Here is a 23117-nt window from a genome sequence, read left to right as displayed (position 1 = left end):
GAAGTTTATAGTGGATCTTAAACCAGCTTGTGTGAGTCTTCCAACTTCGTTCTTGATGTATATTCCTTTGCCTTTCTGTATAAATTTTAGAATCTTCTTATTGATATCTAAAAACAACAACAACAACAACAAGAAAAAACCACATCTCCTGCTGAGATTTTGATTGAAATTAAATCTGTAAATCAATTTAGGAAGAATTAACATCTCAATGATATTGAATCCATGAACACAGCATATCTATTTATTCTTTGATTTCTTTCATCAGTAGCTATAGATTTTAGTATATTTTATAACATATTTTGTTATATTTGTACCGAAGTATTTTATGGTTTTTTGATGCTATTATGAATGGTACTGTTTTTAAAATTTTGATTTCCAGCTGTTTATTGCTAGTATATAAAATAGAATTGAGTTTTCCTGGTCAGAGTGGCTCAGTTGGTTGAGCATCATTCTGTACACTGAAAGGTCGCCAGTTCGATTCCTGGTCAGAGCACATAGCTGGGTTGGGGGTTCGATCACCAGTTGGGGCATGTTTGGAAGGCAACCGATAGATAGGATAGATGTTTCTCTCTCACATTAATGTTTCTCTCTCTCCCTCTTTGTCTAAGCATGTCCGCAGGTGAGGATAAATAAGTAAATAGATAAAAATTTTAAACAGAATTGATTTTGAAAATAGTCAACTTGTGTCATGTGAGTTGGCCAAACTCATTTATTAGTTCCAGGGCCTTTTTGTAGGGTCTTTAGAATTCTCTATATGGACAGTGGTCCCTTCTGCAAGTAGGAATGATTTTGTGTCTTCCTTGACAATTTCTATGCCTTTTATTTCTTTTTCTTGCCTTATTGAATTGGCTAGGACTTCCAGTTAATTGTCGATAGGAGTAGAGAGGTGACTTCCTTACCTTGTTCCTAATCTTAGGGGGAGAGCTTTCAGTCCTTCACCATAAGGATGATCTTATCTGTGGGTTTTTGTAGATGCTCTTTATCAGGTTAAGAAAATTCCCTTTTATTCCTAGTTATTGAGAATTTTTATTGTAAATACACATTGAATTATGTCCAGTGCTTTCTTTGCATCTGTTGAGATGGTTATGCGGTTTTGAATTACATTGATTTAAAAATGTTGAGCCAGACTTACATTTCTTGGATAAGTCCCACTTAGTTGATGTGTTTTATCCTTAAAAAAAAAAAAAATCCTCAGCTGAGGACATGCTTATTGATTTTAGAGAGAAAGAGAGAGAGAGAAACATTGATGTGAGAGAGAAACATCAATCAGTTGCCTCCTGTACATGGCCTGACCGGGGATCAAATCTGCAAGCTGGGTATGTTCCCTGACCAGGAATTGAACCCTCAACCTTTTGGTGTACAGGATGATGCTCCAACCAACTGAGCCACACTGGCCAGGGCTGTCCTTTTTATATATTGCTGAGTTTGCTATTATTTTATTGAGGATTTTTTATATCTATGTTCATGAGAGATTTTGGTTCATAGTTTTCTTTCTCGGTAATGCCTTTGACTTTGGTATCAAGGTCGTGCTGCTCTCACAGAATGAGTTGGGATGTGTCCCCTCCTCTTCTGATTTTTGGAAGAGACTGTGTACTGTCAGTATCATTTCTTCTTTAGATATTTGGTAGACTTTACCAATGAAGCTATTTGGGCCTGAAGTTTTCTTTGTTGGAAGGTTTTTGTTTTTTTTTAATTATTTTTTTCTTGCCCGGCTAGTGTGGCTCAGTGGCTGAGCATCGACCCATGCACCAGGAGGTCGCGGGTTTGATTCCCAGTCAGGGCACATGTCCAGGTTGTGGGCCAAATCCCCAGTGGGGGGCATGCAGGAGGCGGCCAATCTATATTCTTTCTCATTGATGTTTCCATATCTCTCTACCGCTTCCTTCCTCTCTCTCTAAAAATCAATAAGGAAAAAAATAATTAAAAAAATTTTTTTTATTGATTTCTAGAGAGAGATAGAAATATCGATGAGAGAGAACATTGATTGGCCACCTCCTGCATGCCCCCCCACTGGGGGCCGGGCCCACAACCTGGGCATGTGCCCTGACTGGGAATTGAACCGGTGACCTCGTGGTGCATGGGTGGATGCTCAGTCACTGAGCCACACCTGCTGGGCATGTTGGAACGTTTTTCACTAAAAATTCAATCTCTTTTCATAGTTATAGAGCTATTCAGGTTATACATTTCTTCTTGAGTGACATTGTCTTTGAAGGAATTTGTCCATTTTACCTAAGTTGTCAAATTGATAGGCAAAAAGTTGTTCATAATATTTTGTTGTTATTCTTTTTATGTCTGTAGAGTGAAAGGAATGTTAACTCATTTCTGAAATCAATCCTTTGTGCCTTGTCTCTTTTTTTCTTAGTATGCCTAGAGGTTTATCAACTTATTGATCTTTTCAAAGACCCAGCTTTTGGTTTTATTGACTTTTCTCTGTTGCTTTCCTGTTTCCAGCTTCATTTATTTTGTTCTTTATAATTTTCAGCTTCTGCTTGATTTGGGTTTAACATGTTCTTTTCCTACTTTCTTAAGGCGGAAGTTTAGATTATTGACTTGAAACCTTTCTTCTTTTTCTAATGCAAACATTTAATGCTATAAATTCCCTCAGAGCACTGCTTTAGCTGCACCTCACAAATTTTGACAGGTTGTATTTTTATTTTTGTTCAGTTCAAATTATTTCCCTTTCTTTTTTTATTTGACCCATGTGCTATTTAGACTTGCGTTAATCTCCAAATATTTTGGGATGTCCCAGATATCATTCTGCTTTTGATTTTGTAGTTTTTCTTTATGTTCAGAGAACATGCTTTATATGATTTCAGTTCTAAATTTGTCTGGATTTGTTTTGTGGCTTATAATGTGGCCTATCTTTCTAAGCGTTTTTGGAACGAGTATGGATTCTGATGTTGTTTGATGAAGTGTTCATAAATATCAGTTAGAAAATTGGTAACGATATGAAATTTCTGAACAACCAACAGGACTTGTTTACTACTTCTGTCGATTTCTGAAAAAGGAATTGAAGACTATGAGTAGATTGGTGGAGATATCTATTTCTCTTTGCAGAAAGGGTTTTGAATATCTGTTGTTAGATGCATACGTATTTAGACTGTTCTGTCCTTTTGGTAATTCACCCTGTTGTCATTATACAGTATCTGTCTTGCCTGTGGTCACAGTCCTTGTTCTGGGGTCTACTTTGTCTCATACCAGGATTGCTACTCAAGCTTTCATTTGATTCATTTTTGCATTGTTTATCTTCCCCCTCCTTTTACTCTGAACCAATCTTTCTCCTTTAATTTAAAGCGGGTTTCTTGGAGACAGCCCATGGTTAGGTCTTTCTGTTGTTATTTCAGTCTGACAATCTCTGTCTCTCAGTGGGTGTGTCTTGGGACATTTTATCTTAATGTGACTGTGGATATGGTTGGCTATTTTCCCATTTCTTCTTATGTTTCTCTGCTCCATCTTTCCTACCATGTTTCAGATTATTTGAAGATTTTTTTTAGTATTCCGCTTTAATTAACCTATTGGATAAATATTATTCTTTCTGATAAATTTTTTTTTTTCCTGACCCAGGATCAGAAAACATACATTGTGTTGGGGGCCGGGTCCTTTACTTTTGAGCTCTTCCTTACGTTGTTTGTTCTGTAACTACAGTGCTTTTGAGGAGGAGGGGCCAGGTTTGGAGAGGCTACTGGGGACTTCTGTGCTGCCAAATCCAACGCATGGTCCTTTGTCTCCCATCGTAAATTCGCAGCATGTTTGATTTCTTTCTTTCTTCTTCTTCTTTTTTAAAACATTTTTGAACGTTTTAAAAAATCCTTGCCTATTGATTTTTAGAGAGTGGAAGGGAGAGAGAGAGAGAGAGACATCGATGCAAGAGAGAACATCAATTAGTTGCCTTCTGTACACATCCTGACCGAGTAGGAATCGAACCCATGACCTTTTGGTATATGGGATGATGCTGTAACCAACTGAGCTACACTGGCCAGGGCCCCTTTCTCTCTTCTTGAAATACCTTATCTGTTTGGCCTCTAGACACGACTCTCTCCGGTTTCCCGCCTACCTCCCTGGCCGGTCCTTCTCCTCCTTACTGATTCCTTCTCGGGCCAGCCTCCAGACCGAATGCCCGCAGGCGGCAGTCTGCGTCCACACTGAGTCCCTTCCGGATTGCACCCATCCCCGTCACTTGCAATTCCATCCATTTAGCGGCTCTCAATTATATTTCCAGGTCAGACATCTATAAACGCTGCCTTCAGACATCTTCGTGTGCGTCTAATATGCACCTAAACTGTTATCATGTCCAAAATAAAGTTCCCGATTTCCTCCCTACCCCAAATCTGCTCCTTCTGTCGTCTTCTCCATCTCAGTACGCGTCCTCCATTCTTCTCGCTTTTCAGGCCCAACATCTGGGCGTCTTCCTTCCTTCCTTCTCCTGGTCTCACCCTTCAGAGTACGTCTTTGCTAAATAGATGCAGACCCGACCACGTCTCACCTTCTCATGCCACCGCCTTACTGAAGGCCACCACCAGCTTGTATGGCTTTTCCATCGCCTGCTTCTCCTCTTGCCCTCGACTGTTTATTTTTCATATTGGCCTAGCTGATCCTTGTTAACAAGTCAAGTGAGACGATGCCGTTCTGTTCAAACCCCGAGCGGCTTCCCACATCACTAAGCAGGATACAAAGGTCTGCGAGGCTCATCTGACTCTTCAGTCCCCTCCCCCACCCCTACACCTCCTGCCATCCTGGCCTCCTGCCCGTTCCTGGAACACTGCTAGCCATTTCTTCCTCAGGGCCTTTGCACTTGCTATTCCTTTGGCACGGGAAGCTTTTTCAGGTAATCATATGCCTTATGCTCTCACTTCATTTTGTTCTCTGCTCATGTTACCTTCTAGAGAGGCCTTTTCTGACTGCCCCGTGCATCTCTGCCTCTTATGCTCCTTGTCCCTTGAACCAGACTTTATTTTTCTTCATTGCACTAATGCCCCCTGGCATGATACATGTGACCTGGTCCTTACTGATGGTCTTTCTCAGTAGACTGTAAGCCCTGGAGGGCAGGAACCATATCCGTCTAAATAGAGCACAGTGGGTGTGCGGCAGGGATTTGTGAAATGGATGGCCAGGAACGATGCTTCGCGTATGTAGATTTCATCTCTGTCCTGGGACCTGGCTCCTTGGGGCCATTCTGACTTCCTTGCTGCAATCCTGGTCCCGGGGAGGGGTGGCCCCAGCCTCCCGCCCTCATGCTCCCAGGCTGGGTCAGTTGGTCCACCACCCTGGAGTCCCCGTCTGTGAACATCCTGATCGACGTCCATAGTGGGCGTCACCCTGCCGGCATCTCCCGCAGTTCCAGATGCCAGAGCCGAGGAGGCATTGATCAGTCACCCTGCTCTTGTGGTACAGAGAAGTCGATGCAGAGCCCGCTTCCTGGAATGTCATCCAGCACCCGGCTCCCCCTCACTCTGGGTGACGCGGTGCAAGGAACGTGTCGCTCAGCCTGCCAGAGGGCGAGGGGGAGATGGGCGTCTCGGCTCCGTCTCCCGCCTCCCGCTTGCTCTCCTCCGTCGGATGTCAGAGCTGATGCAAGGCAGTGATGGCCTGACCACTGCCCCAAGGCGGGTGACAGAGGGGAGCCACTGGCCAGGGCCAGGCAGTGGCTGTCATGCCCCACAGTGACGGGCAGAGGCAACTGCTGTCCAGAAACTGAGGCAGAGCAGGTAGCTGGCAAAATGACAGCCTGGGAATGTGGCCTTCCCGCCGAATGGCCTCCCTGGAGGTCTCTCTCTTTTTATTTTTGTTAATCCTCTCCTGAGGATAACTTTCCACTGATTTTTAGATAGAGTGGAAGGGAGGAGGGAGGAAGAAAGAGAGAGAGAGAGAGACATTGATTGGTTGCCTCCTGCATGACCCCAGTGGGGGCCAGGGATCAAACTTGCAACCCGGGTACGTGCCCTTGACTGGAAATCGAACCTGCGACCCTTCGGTCTGCAGGCCGACGCCCTAACTGCTGAGCCAAACCACCCAGGACTGGATGTCTCTCTAACCGGGGACACCCACCTGCGTCCGTAGCACTGAGTCCGCTGTCCATGTGGCAGTTTGAATTCCACGGGGAGATTTCATAAACCTTCCATTTGCCCCTACACCTCCTGGGTTTTCCCTTTAAAATTCCTCTACTTGGCGTAAAAGCCGCTCCTGTTCATGTGTGGTTGTGAGAGTTTTGACAAGCAGGATATAGCAGAGTTCTGACAGCACCCCCACATTCTGCCTTGACCCCAGGGTCAGCCCCCTCCCCGCCTGCTGCTGCTGCGACCACCGATCTGTTTTCTGTCCTTAGAGTTGTGCCTTTTCCAGAACGGCCCATGCACGGATCATGCAGTCTGCGGCCTTTGAGACCGGCTGCTTCTGCTCAGTTTGATGCATGGAGATTTACTCACATTATTGGTCCTTCGGTCGTTTCTTATTGCCGAAGTGTAATTTCACTGAGTGGAGATTTGTTCATCCGTTCCCCAGTCGAAGCATTTTTAGGTTCTTTCTAGTTTTGGGTGATTATGAATAAAGCTACTATGAACGTGCACATAAAGGCTTTTGTGTGGACATAAGTTTTCATTTTTCTTGGGTAAATACCTTAGCGTGGAGAAGCTGGGTTGTGTGGCAGGGGTGTGTTTAACTTTCCGAGAAGCTGCCAAACTGTTTCCAAAGTGTCTGTGCCCCTGCATGTCCCCATTGTGTGCAGTCCAGTCCCCCCCCACACCCCCCATCCGCACGTGGTACGGTCGGTCTTGAGCTCCGGCCTTTCTCATGGGTGTTGGTTGTGTTCTCGTTGCAGTTTTTTTTTTTTTTTTTAAATCTTATTTTCTTCTTTCTTTATTTATTTAATTTTATTTTTTTTTTCAAATCTTTATTGTTGGATGTAAAATGTATTACAGATGTTCCACATTTTTCCCCCATTGACCCCCTCCTCCCCACTCCCGCCCCCCTCCCACCTTTTCCCACACTATTTGTCTGTGTCCATTGGTTATACATATAACTTCTTTGGTTCATTTCTTCCCACCCCCCCCAACCCCTTTCCCTTTGAGGTTTGTCAGTCTAGCAATGAATTTGTGCCAATCCTATGGTTAAGCAAGTGGCAACAGCTTGGGTGGGCTTGAAAGTTGGGTGGGCTTGAAAGTTGGGTGGGGCGGGGCGGGGCCTCAGGGAGTCAGCAGGGCGGGGCCACCAGTGTGAGCCAGGTTGCTGGAGTTCAGGATATGGCGGGTGTCTGCCGCCCCAGGGAAGGGCTCACCAAAGGAACAAAGGCCTCTGACAGCACGTTTGTCCCCGAGAAAGCCCCCTCTCCAGCCCTCGCTCCAGTGCCAAACAGCTCAGTTCTTCCCTGTATGTCTCTGGCGCCCTTCGAGCTGCCTCCCCTCCAAGCTTAGAGGGAGAGAGTCCGATAAGTCCGTGCGCGGGCCCTTTAAGGAGCTGCCTGGGGCTCCAGCCGCCTCAGCCTCCCTGAGCCTCAGTTTCCGCTGGTTTTTCCAGTCAGAAGTGATGGGGATTCTCTTCCTCGCACTGGAACCCTGAACGGGGCACCTGGTGTGGGATGGGGACCCCTCAATCCTCAGGAAGGACCTTCCCAGCTGCGGGAGCCTCCTGATTTTTATCCGCCACACGTGGGTGTGGGACCAGCCCATCCGCCTCTGCCCCTCGTGCCGCCGCCCCTCCTACCAGTCTGGATGTGGCTGCTGATTTAATTCCGTAGTTGTAGGACTGCCATTCAGCTTGATTCAGGCGGTTTTGAATGATGGTTGTTCTGTAGTTTAGTTGTAACTTTGATGTGGTTGTGGGAGGACGCGATACCGCGTTTACCTGCCCGCCATCGTGACCGGAAGTCTCTCGTTGCAGTTTTAACGTTCATGTTCCTAAGTGCCGATGATGTCAAGCACCTCCTCGTGTGTTGCCCTCCCATGTCTTCTTTTCTGGTGTTTAAATCCTTTGCCCATTTAAAACACGGAATTGTTTTTCTTACGATTGGGTTCTGTGAGTTCTTTAGGTTTTTTGGATACAAGTTCTTTATCAGATATGTGATTTGTACATATTTTCTCCTCATCTGTGGTTCATTTCCTTCTCCTAACAGTGTCTTTTGAAGAGCAGAAAGGTCTCCAGTGGAATGAACTCCAATCCACCAGTTCTCTTATGTATCAGGCTACTGATGTTACATCTGAGAAAACTTTACCTTACCTAAGGTTATAATGATTTTTCTCCTGTACTTTTTTTTTTTAAAAGGTTTATAGTTTTAGGTTTTACAAATGGCTCATTTCGACTTAATTATTTATAGGGTGTGAGGTATTCCATACCTTAAAGTTCTGTGTTTTGGGGTGGGGGGTGCATATGGATATCCCGTTGTTCCTACCAGTGGCTGCAAAGACCGTTCTTCCTCCGTCTCTTTGTTTTTGCACTTGGCACAGACCATCCGACGTCTCCGTGGGGCTATGTCACCGATGCCGTTGTTTCCAGTAAGCCCGGAAGTCAGGGAATGTCCACACCTGCTCTTTCAGCAGGAGTTTGTTACTCTGCTCACGTTACGGACGAGGAAACTGACCACAGTGTATCCGATGCCTCGCTCACAGCCTCCCCCGCACAAGTGAGCTGCTCAGCGCACACTCACGCCCCGTGTCGCACACTCACGCCCTGCGTCTTCTCATGCCGCGCCCCGTGCGCAGCGTGGCCTCCGGAGTCTGGTTTGGGGCCAACTCTCAGCTCTGGGGAAGTAACTCGAGCCACTCGGATTCCCCAGCTGTAAAGCGAGGGCAATGATGGTACCTGCTTTAGAGGTTGCGGGGAGGATTAACTGAGCATCAGCTCAGAACATCCGGAATTGCTGGTACTTGACCACGCTTGGGGTGATGTAAATGGCGTTTCCCATAGTTCACCCTAATGTAGATGTTCCTCCTCATACTAGCGACCGGGGTGGGCTTCAGAAATGGTTGCTGTAGCTTCGTTGTCATCGGCGTGGTCGTGATTCCTGCGGCCCCAGCTGCTGTTGCTTCAACGCTGTTACTGTTGAGGGCGGTGGCCCCTGAGGGTGATGCTCAGTGTTCTTGGTGTCCTCGAATCGGGCAGCTTGCCACCACCAAGTACTCCCTGGGTGACAGACATCTTGCCGAATCTGCAAAACGTATCAGGGCCCAATCTCTGCTCTTCTGGAGCGGAAGTGCCCACCTGGTGTCATAGACAAGTGTTCTCCGACAGGCCGTTGTGTGGGCCTCGTAGGAGGACGGGGAGTCTGGGATGGGAAGAACAGCCCAGGCTCAGGTGACGGCTTGTGCAAGGGCTTGGAAGGGGGAGTAGACAGGCTTCGGGGAGCCTGAGGTTTGATTCTGGGTGCAGAGTGGGAAGCAGCCCACAGTGGCCGGGATGGGTTTACAGAGAACCCATCTTTTCCCTCCGCAGGTGACCCTCGTTTGCCCGACGCCCTCGAGGAGCCCAGTTCAGAAGAGCCCTCCCATCTGCCCCTGTGCCTCCGCCATGACCGAGAGGACCATCGTCATCGACCACGGCTCTGGCTACGTGAAGACTGGCTTCTCGGGCTGGAACGAGCCCCAGCTGGTCTTCCGGAGCATCGTGAACTACCTGCCCTGCAGGGAGAACCCCGGCCCCAGCTCCGCCCAGCGGCGCCTGGGCCTCGGCATCGACATTTTCCATCCTGACACCTTCAGCTACCCCGTCCAGCGTGGCCGTGTCCTCAACTGGGAGGGTGTGGAGCTCATCTGGTCCTTCGTCCTGGAGAGATTCAGACAGAAGCACAAGGACACCCCCGTGCTGATCACAGAGTCCCCCCTGAGGGAGCCTGCGGACCGAAAGAAGACCCTGGAGGTAAGGCCTTCTTGGGGCTACCCTCTCCAGAAGCGGGGACAGCCGGCACTCTGTGTTCGGACGGGATTGGCCATCAGGATGTCGGTCTTCTTTCTTAGTCATTTGCTCCAAGAATGTTCCCCGAGTGCCTCACGTGTGCCCGGCGTTGGCACAAGGGCCTGACAGAGGCTCCTCCCACAGGTAGAGACACAGCAGGGGAGATGCCCTGCAAAGGGCTTGACTGGGACACGCAGGCCATTCGGTCATGTTCACAGATGAGATTCTGGCCCTCAAAGAGCTTACCTTATCCGGGGGGGCTTGACCATGAATACTTAACACAAAAGAATCCCAGGCAGTGATCAGTTCTGGAAACACAGTGAAGTGGGATGATAGTTGACCAGCGAGGATCAAGGATCGAGGATCGGGTGATCAGGGAGGGCTTCTCGGAGGAGGAGAGTTCAGCTAGTGAGGCTGGAGCCCAGCACAGGGGAGAGTGGTAAGAGGAGAAAAAAAGGTGAGGTCGGCAGGGGCCAGAGCTGGGCCAAATCTGGCTCAGCATCTTTTTAAAAAATTTTTTTATTGTTGTTAATTTTCACCAGAGGATATTTTTCTATTGATTTTCTTTTTTTCTTTTTTCTTTTTTTTAGGCAGAGTGGAAGGGAGAGAGGGAGAGACAGAGAGAAACATCGATGTGAGAGAGACACATCAATTAGCTGCCCAGTGGGGCCTGGGGATCGAACCTACAATCCTTCAGTCTTAGGATCAACACTCTAACTGCTGAAACAAACCAGCCAGGGCCCAGCATGTGTTTTGATAAATAAAGTTTTATTGGAACATGGCCACGCCCAGTCATTCACATATCATTGATGGCTACTTTGACTACAACGGCAGTGAAGTTGAGTAGCTGCATCAGAGACTGTGGAGCACATAAAATATTTACCATTGTAGGTTTGCTGGATAAAAATGCATGATGTGCCCTGGCCAGTTTGGTTCAGCGGTTAGAGCATCAGCCTGTGGTCTAGAGAGACCCAGGTTTGGTACCCCCTAAGGGCGCGTACCTCGGTTGCAGTTTGTCCCTGGTCCCGGTTGGTCGTGCGGGTGGCAGCCACTCGATGTGTCCCTTTCATGTCGATGTTTCTCTCTCTCTCTCTCCCTTTCTCTCCCTCCCACTCTACCTGAACAAAAATGGAAAAATGTCCTCAGGTGAGGATAAAAAAACAATTCATGATGCTGAGTTAGAGTGGAACTCCAGATACACAGTGACGAATGTTTTAGTGTAACCCGGTATGCCCCAGTATTGCACGGGGCTTTATTAGTGTCTGTTGAAATTCAAGTTTGATGGGGCATCCTGTGTTTTTACCTGCTGCACCCAGAGGCCCTGACTGCTAGCCCTTTACAGAGAACACTGCCCAGCCCCTGCTTTAGATGAATTGGAGGGACCGAAGAATTTTAGGTGAGGGGCTCACGTGTGATTTTCTACTTGGAAGAGAGGAACTTGGCTTCTATTTGGAAAGTGGGTGGTGGGGTGGGGGCAATATTCTGATCATGGCAATGGAGAGAAGATGGGGCTGTGGGGCCGGAGAGGTGGGGAAGTGGCCTGTTAGAGCCTTTCTGCATCATCGCATCAGAAACGTGGGGGTGTCCCAGAGCTGGGGTGCTGGGGAGATGTGCAGGTGCTCTGCAGAGATCGAGGGGATGATGGACAGGGGGAGAAAATCAGCCTCAGGACTTTGCCAAACCCTAACGTCTTGGCTTGATGTTTGGAAAGTTTTTATTAAAAAGACAACAGTGATGTCTTCACCTGCCAGGAGGCGAGGGGGTTTCTTTACCCCCTCACTTCCTGGGAGGCGTGTCGGGCCATGCTGTGCTTGCTTCTCTTCTAACCTCCTCTCCTCTCCTCTGAAGAAACAGTTTAGGCTGTTTCATCTCTCAGGCCAACAGAGCCAACAGGGTCCCGTGGCTGCGGCCCCCCCGATGGCCCCCAGTGCTCACACTACCGGTATCTCGGCCCCATTTCTTGCAGCCCAGTGGCTTGTCCCACCCCTCCACCCAAAGGTCTGCCGAAAGGCCATTATCAAACAAGCTCTGAGGGCGAATGTGCCTCTGTCTGCTCCTCCAGAGCCCCTGCCTCCGTGTCACAGCAGGAGCTTCGGATTTGAGGTCTGGGCCTGGCATGGTGCTGCCTAAACAGAAGTGGATCAGGGCCCTTAGTTCGAGCAAACTACCTCGTGTGTCTGTGTTCTCCCCTCTTGCAGATTATGTTTGAGTTACTGGATGTCCCGTCTCTACTCCTGGCTGACCAGCTGGAGATGTCCCTGTATGCTTCTGGCCTCCTGACGGGCGTGGTGGTCGATTCTGGCTCCGGCCTGACCCGAGTGCAGCCCTTCGTGCTGGGCCGCCCCTTGCAGCCCAGCGGGAAGACGCTGGAGTTTGCGGGCCAGGATCTCTCGGCCTATCTCACCAAGAGCCTCTTCAAGGAAGACGGCCACCCGAACAAGCTGTACCAGCTGGAAACGGTTGACACCATTCAGATGAGCAAATGCTACGTGCCGCAGAATCTGGGGGAGGCACTGGACTTCCACCGGAGCCTGCCGAGCGGCTCCGACGAGAGGAACACCTACCTGCTCCCCGACGGCACCTGTGTGGAGCTCACCCCCATGCAGCGGCTGGCCCCCGAGATGTTCTTCAGCCCCGGGGTGTTCAACCAGCAGGGGCCCAGCATCGCCCAGGCTGTGGTGGGTTCCATCAACACCTGCGAAGCCGCCCTGCAGCCCCAGCTCATCGCACACGTGATAGCCAGCGGGGGGAACACCCTCTACCCGGGCTTCACCAAACGCCTGCACACAGAGTTGGTCACCGACCAATCCGCCTGCCCCAACGCCACCGTGTGGGTAGGTTCCAGGAGAAACTTTAGTGTCTGGCTGGGAGCATCTGTTGTGGCTCATCTGTCTACTTACAAGTCTGAGTGGATGACCAAGGCGGAATATAACGAGAGATAGGGGCTGTGACCGGGCTCTTACCAGATGGGCACGGGTGGATTAATTTCAGTGGAAGGGTCTGGGCGGGGGGCGGTGAGTAGCTGGCATTGGGCTTCTTAGCTCATGGGGATTTTTTAAGTTCTGGGGTTTTATCTTGTTTCAAGAGTGGGCTCCAACCTGTGGGAGGACAGGGTGTCATCTCAAGAAACCCTCCAGGGGCCAGTTTTTCCAGGCTGGTCTGTTATTAGCATGGGAGCGGCCGGCTGCATTCCTATGCCTAATAGCCACTTAATGTTCATTGACATCTCCCTCGGGAGGTCCATTCTTTTGGTTGAGTAGGTTTTAGCTGGGGCAAGAGAGAATTAATTTGGAGTAGGGGAGAAGGAGAGGGAGGCAGGGGGGAGCTGAAGTTTTTGGTCATTTCCACTCTGGCCAGGGAGGAGTCCCTTCTCCCACGGCAGGGTCTTGTTTTACATATATGCAAATAAACCGCTTGTTTGGAATCAGCCTGACTTCTGTGCTGAATGGGGCAGTGTGGGCAGTCCCTGGGGAGACCTAGGGAGTGTGAGCATGTGAGAGCCAGGGTGGGGCCAGGTCCTGTGGAGGGACTCGGGCCTGTGGACATGGTATGACTGAGCAGAACGGGGGAGGGTCTGGAGTCTCTGGTCTTGGTCTTTCTCTGCCACGGTCTTTCTCTCCACTCATCCTACTCGTGGAATGTCTGGTAAGCAGTGGGGAGCCTGCTGTGTGCTGTGCTGGGCACTGGGGACTTGGAGCTGAGAGTTGCACGAGGTCTCTGGTTTCAAGGAGATGACCGTCTGCTGTGGGGACCTGGGCATAAATAAGGAACTGTGTTTGCGATGACGAAGAATAAAAGAAATAAGATGGAGCGAGGTCCTGTGACCTGGGGGTTGGAAGGATGCCCGCTCTCGATGGGGTGGACCGCGATGGAGACCACTGCGGGCTGTCGGGGAGTGTGCCCCCCGCCCTTCCTCGGCACACTGTGCGGTTACACTTCCCGGTTCCCTGGCAGCTGGGTAGGGCCGCGTGACCGCGCCATCCGTGCTGGCCAGTTCGTGTGTGCCTGACCCTGACAACAGTCCTATTGGCCTGCGGGGTTCAGAGGATCCCATGGCGGAGGGAACGTAGAGCTGCAGAAGGAAGGAGCCTGTGTGACTGGTGAGACAGAGCCCCTTCCCAACCTACACTGCACCGGGACACGAGGAAGAGTCTACTCTGTTCAGCCACTGGGCTGTGGGGGTTGCTTGTTACAGCAGCTGCGTTGCTAACGCTGACTAAGACAGAGAAAGGAGCTCTGGCTATTTATTTAACAAATCTTTTTTCTGGTAAGTGGTGAAAGTGGGGTTCAAGTCCAGTCTGGGCCTCAACCACGGTGTTACACGGTTGCTTCTAAAAGGGGCTCTTGGCTCAGTGTTAGGAACTGGAATAGAGTAACGGTGGGCAGAGGAGTGAGGCCCAGAGAACCCCGATGTTGCAGGGACAGGAGGAGGGATTTGGAGGCCAGAGTCCAGCTCACTTGATCTTTCCAAGATCAGATGAGATGGGGCGTGTTCAGGGTGGTATGGCCGTTCACTTTATCTTTGACGTGTGAACTATATTTTCTGGGCCACAAATCTGTCCCCAAACGTGAGCCATCAGTGGCCCACAGGGAAAGAATTGGGGGCCTAGAACGATGCCTCTTTAGTGAAATAGCTCGGAACCAGACTGGCACAGGCCCCAGGGCCTTGGGATCACACTTGAGGTAGAGGCTGGCCCTGTCATTTGCTAAGTTGGGCAAGGAGCTTAATCTCTGAGTCTATTAGGTAAAAATTAAGGAGTAAATCTTCTTTTCCTCAGAGACTTGGGGTTGAGGATGAGCTAAGATGAGGGATGAGAAGTCATTTTGAAAACTAGAAAGTGCTCGCTCTGGCTGGTGTGGCCCGGTTGGTTGGGTGATGTCCTGTGCACCGAAAGGTAGGCGGGTTGATTCTTGATCAGGGCACAAGCCTGGGTTGTGGGCTTGATCCCAGATAGGGGTGAGCAGGGGGCAGCCAGTCAACACTTTGCTCTCACATCAATGCTTCTCTCTCTCTCTCCTTCTCCCTTCCTCTTTCTCTAAAGATCAATAAACTATTCTTTAAGAAAAAAAAAAAAAAAGAAAACTAGCAAGTGCTATTGAAATATGAGATGTCACTTTAAATTTTATAATTTTGCATTTCTCGCCCATTAATTAAGGTTATTAATAACAACAGCAGCCACTGTGCCTTGCCAGGCATTGTGGTAAGTGCTTTACAAATGGACTCGCATTTGCTCCTTACTGTGACACGAATGATATTTGTCTCAGGTTCACATTGAAGCCCAAGCTAATAAGGTATTGTCCAAGTTAAAAATGGACTCAGCATCCCTAGAGAACGAGACTAAAAGCGGCTGACACATACTGGAATTTATTTGTCTCCGGGAACAAGTACACAGCCCAGTGGAACAGTGGTATATCTATATCATCAAGGACTCTTTCTGTCCTTCCATTTTTTCATTTTTAGTGTGTTGCCTCATGATCAAAAAATGGCTGCAGCATCTCCAGGCATCGTGCCTATATTTCCTGCAGGAAAAGGAAGGGTGAAAGGAGTGTGCTATTTGAGTCTATCTCTATAGTAGGAAAGCTTCACCTGCAGACTTCTCTGTTTCTGTCTCATTATTTAAAGGCTAAACACTAAAAGAAATAGGAACTCTGGCTGGTGTGGCTTTGTTGGTTGGAGTATTATCCCATATACTGAAAGGTTGAAGGTTCAATTCCTAGGTTGCGGGCTCGATCCTCATTCAGGGCACCCACGGAAGGCAACCAGTCAACGTTCTCTCTCACATCAACGTTTCTCTCTCTGGCTCTCTCTCCCTTGCCCCCTCTCTAAAATTAATAAGCGTATCTTTGGGTGAAGATTAAGATAAAAAGAGAAATGAGGCACATGGACATTGGGTGAGCTGACCCACATCTGTGCCTTGGAAGAGGAGAGACTTGAACCTAGGTCCGTCCAGATGGAAGCCCAGGTTGTGACCTACAGTGCCAGATCACCACCCAGTTTTCTGGGCCCTGTTGGCTCTGTTGGCCTGAGAGATGAAACACGAGGTCTTTCTACACTTGAATGGAAGCTGCTTTGGGGTGGCAGTCGGGTGTTGGTATACGGAGCGGTCATCTCTGTGCTCCAGGCCGGTTTGCTTGTGTATCCTGAGCCTTGAACGGGGAAGGGGGAAATGCAGAGATGAGTACGAGGGAGCTGGGCAAGGGGTATTTTCCCCCTTCTTTAGCTCTGGGCAATTGTCATCAGAACTCTTTTCCTCATTTTATTCTGAATGTAACATTTAACCTTTCTGTTCAAGCATCAAATCTGGCTTCCTGGTGTATAATTACAAACTCTTCTTCATTTTCTCTCCCCCCGTCCCCACCCTGAAAGCTTTTAAAACTCTCTCACTGGGTATCATCTCTCTCCTCCGACTCGCCAATTAAATTAAAAATAGCAGCTCCATGGGGCTGTGCAGGGCCATCAACCTAACGCGGAACTTCTGGCACGCCAGGGCCGGCAGCTGCTGAGAGCTGGGGGAAGCCGGTCCTCCGCGAGGGGTCGGGCTGCCTGCCAGGGGCAGCCAGGTGCAGGGCGGTGGGAGGCAGGGTCTTGGCAGCGAGGGAGGGCGGGCTGGGTGGGGCTGGCAGGGGACACAGAGGGAAGGGCCTTTAGCCGGGCCATTCCCAGCTGGGAGGGTGCAGTCCTGCCAGTTTCTGTTGCCAAGGCTGGGGCTTGGCATCCTTGGATTTGGGTTTGGGTGGCCTTTGGATGCCCAACTTCCCCGAGATAACCCTGGTAGAAGCTTTAGGTTCTGCTGATGCAGAGAACGAAGCTGCTGTTAAGACGAGAGCCCTCCCGGTTCAAGAAGAGACTTCCGTTGCCTCTCTCACCTTTAGGCCCCTTTTCCTTAGAGAGGCAGATGGTGACATGGACAGGGGCTGGGACTGAGGCCTGACCATCTGGAAAAGCATGCTTGCTGTGCTGCTTTCTGGCTCTGTTGCCTTGGGGGAAATTAACCTCCTGTGCCTCTGTTTTCCCATCTGTCAAATGGGCCTAATGAAGATGCCCACCTCATGGTGTACTTGATGATTACCGTATGGCTTTGATGAGTTAACATATATAAAACACTTAGCAAGTGCCAGATATGTAAGGATGAGCTATTATTATTTCTGTGCACACCAGCCTCTATTGAACAAGTTCTATCACGGGGATGGAGAGCTGGCTACAGGGAGAGGCAGTCAGCCTGAGGTCTTCTGTAGGAAGTGATGTCTGATATGACTCTTGCCAGAGGACCAGGGCTTAGCACATGCTGTTCCTTTTGTTTGAAATGCTTGTCCCTGCCACCAGCCCCATAGCTGCCTTTGGCAACCTGGTATGGGGGGAGGTTAAATAGTCAGGGCACTTAGAATGGCTGGAGAATGAGGCCAGTAGGGAGTGGGGACAGATGAAGGTGGAGGCAAGTAGGGCCAACTCTTGAAGGACATTGAGCGTCATGCCAAGAAGTGAGGACTTCATCCTGAGGGTGATCGGAGGCCTCTCAGAACTGTAAGGAGAGTCATGACATCACTTGAAGGATTGGAGCTCTGGGTATATCTTGGAGAATGGCCCAGAGAGGGACCAGGCCAGAGCAATCACATAAATCATGAACACATGCATTCCATTAGACTCCAGGTTAAATGTTCTGCATTGCCCGGGACCTTGCTCCTCTCTGATGCTTTGGCCTGGAAATTTGGTATTGGTGATACTCGGAGTTATGGTGGGTCTGAGGGACAAACAGATCTTCCTTCCTATCACCTAGCAGCTGCCTGGTAGTTGTCAGTGTTAGTGCACATCAGCCTGGTTGGTGGCAGGAGAGGCCTGGAAATACGGGACTTGGGGAGAGAGGTCGCCAAGGTGAGAGGGTGAAATGACTTCATGGCGAGGGCAAGTTGTGCCCTGCCCCAGCTGGGAGTCCGTGTCCTTCCGTTCAGCACTGCAAACCCGGACAGTTCCAGAGCTTCTCTCGTCCCATTCGTGATCACCTGTTCCAAGACGAGTCCCTGCGAGACCGGAGGAACCATGGCTGACAGGAAAGGGTTCCGGTGTCGTAATCAGACACTAGGGCTTGGACTCTGTCGCCCACTTTGCATGCTGTGTTGCATGGGTGCAAATAACTGTCCCTTTCTGGTTCTACTGCCTCATCTACAAAGAAGGGTTGATGGTACCTACCTCCCAGGGTACTATGATATGGGCCTTAAAGTCATTTACCTATGCAATCCATATTATTAGGCACCTACCCTATGTTGAGTTCTTTTCTAGGGTCTGTTAAATTGAAGAATGGTTATCAAATTGCTTAGCACAGTGTCTGGCACATAGTAGGTGCTCAATAAGGGTTGATTTTTTTTCCCCGACTCATTCTTTTGCAACAAGCCAGGATTACAATTAAACATGGGTTACAGCCAACCCCCTCCCCCAGGTGAATGTCCCCAGCGGGAACAGTACACAGGGCTCCCTGGAACTCTCCAGGAGCCTGGTTCTCCGGCCTGGAGAGCCGGACGAGGACGGTGACCCCCACAGTGTGCTCTAGGAGCGCAAAGGCACACACAGGCTCCCCAAAGCACAGCCCCAGAGTTCACACACGCCACCTGCAAAGCTTCCTTTTCCTGCTGTTCTTTGGATGAACTTCTCCACTAAGGTCTTCAGCTCTGGATATACAACCGCTCTCAGGGATCTTTGGTGTTTCAAAAAGGCCCTCAAATCAGCATGTGAGGGGGGGGGTCTGCCTCTTGTCTTTCATCAAGAGAGAGTTCACTGGACTCGCCCCGATTCACGCCACTTCTCCCGATGTTCTGGAAAGAGGCCATGCTGGACCCAGGCAGGATGACATCAGTGAAGACGCAGATTCCTCTGACAAGTGTTCCTGAATCCTGTTGGGGGTGCGGTGCTCCCCAGGACTCAGAGGATAGGATTGCTTCCCACTGCCCAGAACGATGAGGAATGGACTTGCCTGCAGGGAGGTGGAGGGTGGCCCGGGCCACCTCCGCTGTGACCCTGCATGGTGGGGGTCACCGTCTTTGTCCGGCTCTCCAGGCCAGACAGCCGGGCTCCTGGAGCGTTCCAGGGAGGCCTGAGTGCTGCTCCCCTGGAGACATCCATCCAGGGGAGGCTTTTGGTTGTAATCCGTGTTTAATTTCTCCAGGGCCTCCATTATAAATTCTATAACCCTACTAGTCAAAACATGACTAATTCCTGGGACTGCGGGCCCCACCTGAGAGCAGAAAGCCCTGTGCATGTTCGCTGTCTTTTATCACCACTAATAAAGGCTTGGCAGCCAGAATTTAGCTGCTGTGGGTGGTTTTCCTAGGCATGTGGAGCTCCCCCTCTTCGCCCCATAGGGTTACTATAGAATAAATGCTTGCTTGCTGGGCTGGTTTTCTACCAGATTTGTAATATTCCCAGCCCCAAAAGCTGTGGGTTTGGGGGAAGTTTGCAGAGAAGGGGCCACGGTATTCAGGGTTAATTGGGCCTTTGACGATTCTGACAAGGGCAGGATGCTGGGTGAATTATGAAGAAAAGAATGGTTCGTTGAAAGTAAATAGAGCAAAATTGCAGGTGTGGTGTTTAGCCTGCTGAAGGGAATGTGATTCAGGGCACGTCCCCTCACCCGGCCAGCTTGGCAGTCGTGAGGACAGTGGGCTGTGCTGGCAATGAGTCTGTGCATGAATCGCTGCTTCTTCCCTATAGCTGTGCAACCCTAGATGATTTACTGAGCTTTTCTGAGCCTCAGTTTCCTTACCTGCAAAATGGTGCCGAGAAGCCTTCAGCCCTGTCTGTACCGTAGGGTTTTAGGAGAGTGTGACTTAGCAAAGCGCCAGGCCATCCAAGGTTGGGGGGCAAATCCCCTCTGGTCTCATCATTTTATCTAATATCTTAGTCATTACATATTCATTAAACATGTTCCCCGAGGGGCGTGTGAAGGTATTCGTTTGTTGTCTTTGCAATAAACAACCCGTTTGGCTTTTATCTCTCTACAAATAGTATCTGTTTCCAACCCTGGCCCTCTACCTGGCGTTCAGGTGGGCTTACTCCAGGTAAGAAATGGTGCCCCCTGTGGTGCCTTTGCAGCAGGGAGTCCATGGGGGGCATGCATGGAGGGCCAGTGTGATTGGATGCTGGAGGTGGGGCTGCAGGATGAGCCTGGGAGGGGCAATCCAGGGAGTGAGACCCAGTCAGCAAGGACTTGTGAAGGGCTGAAGAACAGTTTCAGAGAGCTGAGTTTCTGTCTCTTTCTAGCTGTGTGACCTTAGGCCGATTACTTAGTGTCTCTGAGCTTCCAACTCCTCATCTGCAAAATGGGAATATTACTAGTACCCGTCTTATGGTGTAGAGAGGATTCCAGGGGCTACTGTAAGCAACGTGCTTAACACAGTTCTCAGCACTGAATCACACTGGCGGCTGTGATTGTTGTGATTGTGGTTGTGGTCGTTACTATTCATCTTCTTCCGGCTCTTCTGTTGGGGGGAGCGGCGGCATTAACGGCCACAGTTGTTCTGGGGCTTTGGGCCAAGCTGGAGGCTGTGAGTTTGCTACAGTGTACACGTGCCTTGCCACATGTCGATGGACCCCTCGGGGAGGCCTGACACCCCCAAAAGTTGTACAGCACCGCTTAGACCAGACTTGGCAGGGCTGGCCGCCCTTCAGCTCACACCTGCCCTGAGGGGGTTCACCGTCTGAATGTGGAAAGCCTCCCCTCCTAGCTTCCGGTAGATTCGAGTCGAAGGAGAGCGTGTCAGCCAAGGAAGCCTCACAACAAAACTGTTGACCTGGCGGCCAAGACCTTGAAAGTCAGATTCCCCTTGGATAAGCCAGAGTGGCAATAAATAACCCTCCTGTTGTCTCTACTCCAAAGTGCATCCAGCAACAGCCACTTCTCTCTGACCTGCCGCTCCCCCTGCAGGCCCCCATCTCTCGCCAGGGTCCCTGCAGGACCCCCCCTGCTCACGTGCTTCCGGCTTTGCCCACATGCAATTTATTCTCCGTGTGCACACTGGCCAAGGCGAGCCCTCTCGAGGTGATTTTGCATCACTCTGCTTAGAGAGGCCCCTCTGCTTCAAGGTGCTCCTGTCACAGAGTGGAAGCTGAAGCCCCCAGTCTGTCCCCCAAGGCCCTGCTTGGGGGCCCCTGCTACACTCTGACCCCTCCTCTCCCTCCCTCTCGGCCCTCCACCTTACCTGGGTTCATGCCCAGGCCTTTGCCCTTGTGTTCCCTCTGCCCGGAGCACCTTCCCAGACGTCCGCTGGCTCAGCCTTGATCCTTTGACTCTGTTGAATACCACGCGACTAGAGAGGACTTCCCTGACCCCACACCTGTCTTCCCTGCCCGGCTTTATTTCCGAAATGATCAGTTTGTCTCTCCACTGGAACGGAGGCTCCATGAAGGCAAGACTGTGCGCTGTTCACGGCTGTGTCCCCAGTGCCTAGAACGGCGCCCACACGGAGCACCTGTTCAGTAGATGTTTGCTGAACGAACGGATGGTGGCGTCGTCCTCCCCCGAGAGCGCTGTGCTTCGGCAGAGTGGCCGGACAACTCTTCTCTCCCGAGCGCCGAGCAGAAGCGCGTGGCTCCAGCATGCAGCTGGATGCAGCTGGATGCCTCTGGACGAGCCGCCCGCAGAGTTCTCGGGCGCGGCGTGAGCGCATTGGCGTGGCCTTGTGAGCGCCGGGTGGAACTGGCTCTCTGGGACTTGGAAGCCCTCACCTGCAGGAGCATGCACGAGGTAGCTGCCTGGTAGGACTTCCTGCCATGAGCAGATGGGTCTGATCGAAGACATAATGAAGACGCCCAGAATGGTGACAATACACACAAGGTTTCCCACGTATCAATAGCAGAACATGGTCTAAATCAGGTCACCTTATGTGACAAACCTCGCTGCCGTTTATTGAGCATCTACTGTGTCTCAGGCCGTGGAGATCTACTCCACAGTGAGGGCTTCACTTCTAGACCTTGATCTTACCACCTGAGCTTCTCATCTCAAATCCCATGATTTCAGGTTGTCACTCTTCCTCCAAAATACTGGCATGTTCCAAACACACCCTCAATGCCTCCACCTCCTCCCCCCACCTCACATGCCTTCTGCTGGTCCACCTCTCTCCCTTCCTCTTCGGTCTGGTCAAAACACCATCACCTGCCCAGCTCAGTCTTGTTAGGTGGGAAACGCAGGGCGCAAATCGGTTCATTGTGAGCCTCCGTGTCCTCACTTATCGGTGGGGATGAGAAAACTCACCTGCCGTTGTTGGGAAGATGGACGAACAGTGCCCCTCACAGAGCCTGGCCCGTGGCAAATGGTCTGTGCAAAGGTTGCAGAGAGATGGTTCCAGGCGTGTTCTCTGGAGTCAGAAAGCCTGGGTTCAAGTCCTGACTGTTGCGCTCCGGCACCGTGACCTTGGGAAGGTCACTGATCCTCCTCTGCCTCCTCTGCCACTGGAGCTCAGTCCACCTGACGGGCTGTGGGAAGCATTCGGTGGGCCTACGGGAGGCGCTCAGCACAGGCACCTTCTTGGAATAAACCTGTTGTCTCCTTTTTATTGCTAGAAAAGAGGTTGGAATGCTCTAGAAGGAAATAGGAGCGGCAGGGTCTCTTCCAGCTCCCCAGTTTACAGAGGGGGAAACCGAGGCCCAGAGAGGTGTGTCCTGACTCCCAGGCCTGCCCCCTCTCCTCAGTTGCACGGTCACCGTGTCTCTTCGGGGTCGAGTGGTGCTGTGGGGGCTCTGGGACAGCCTCCTGCCTGCCTCGGGGGACGCGTCTGAGTGGGCGTCCGTGGGGGACCTGGCGCTGACACGCCACTATGATCTCCACTCAGGAGAGGCAGACTCTGGCTCCGTGAATTCCCTCCCTGAAGTGAGGAAAAACGTCGTGGATACGCCTTGTGCCGCAGCCGCCCCGAATCGGCAAACCCCGCGATGCTCCGAAAGGGAGGAGGGGAGAGGCCTACGCGGTCTGGCTGACTCCCGGGCCAGGATTTAGTGACGGGAGCGGTAGCGAGGTCTCGCATTACTGAGCCTTCATTACTTTTACAAAATATGTTCCGGTGGCTTCACCCGCAGCTATAAAGCGCCGCTGTAAATAATTAAACTCCACTTGTCAAGGGGAGGCAGAGGGCTTGGTGAGAGCACAGCACCGTGCAAGGAGCACTGGGCTGAGAGTCGGGGCTCGGGGGCCCGTCGGGACTGTCTAGTCACCGCGACCTTGGGCCAGCAGCTGCCCCTCTGCGGGCCCTGGCTT

At 50.7% G+C, this 23117-nt stretch overlaps 1 protein-coding gene across 1 annotated transcript; it reads left to right on the top strand.

Moving 5' to 3' along the window:
* The first annotated feature begins 9495 nt into the window (after positions 1-9495).
* On the top strand, positions 9496-12821 carry ACTL8 (actin like 8). The gene is made up of 2 exons (XM_036256834.1): positions 9496-9843; positions 12078-12821. Exons 1-2 carry the CDS (start codon positions 9496-9498, stop codon positions 12819-12821), a joined length of 1092 nt encoding a protein of 363 aa, XP_036112727.1.
* Positions 12822-23117: the final 10296 nt, after the last annotated feature.

Source organism: Molossus molossus, unplaced genomic scaffold (genome assembly GCF_014108415.1).
Source record: "Molossus molossus isolate mMolMol1 unplaced genomic scaffold, mMolMol1.p scaffold_m16_p_12, whole genome shotgun sequence".
Lineage (NCBI taxonomy): Eukaryota > Metazoa > Chordata > Mammalia > Chiroptera > Molossidae > Molossus > Molossus molossus.
Note: the sequence above shows the minus strand (reverse complement) of the source record. Positions and strands in the feature narration are given on the sequence as shown.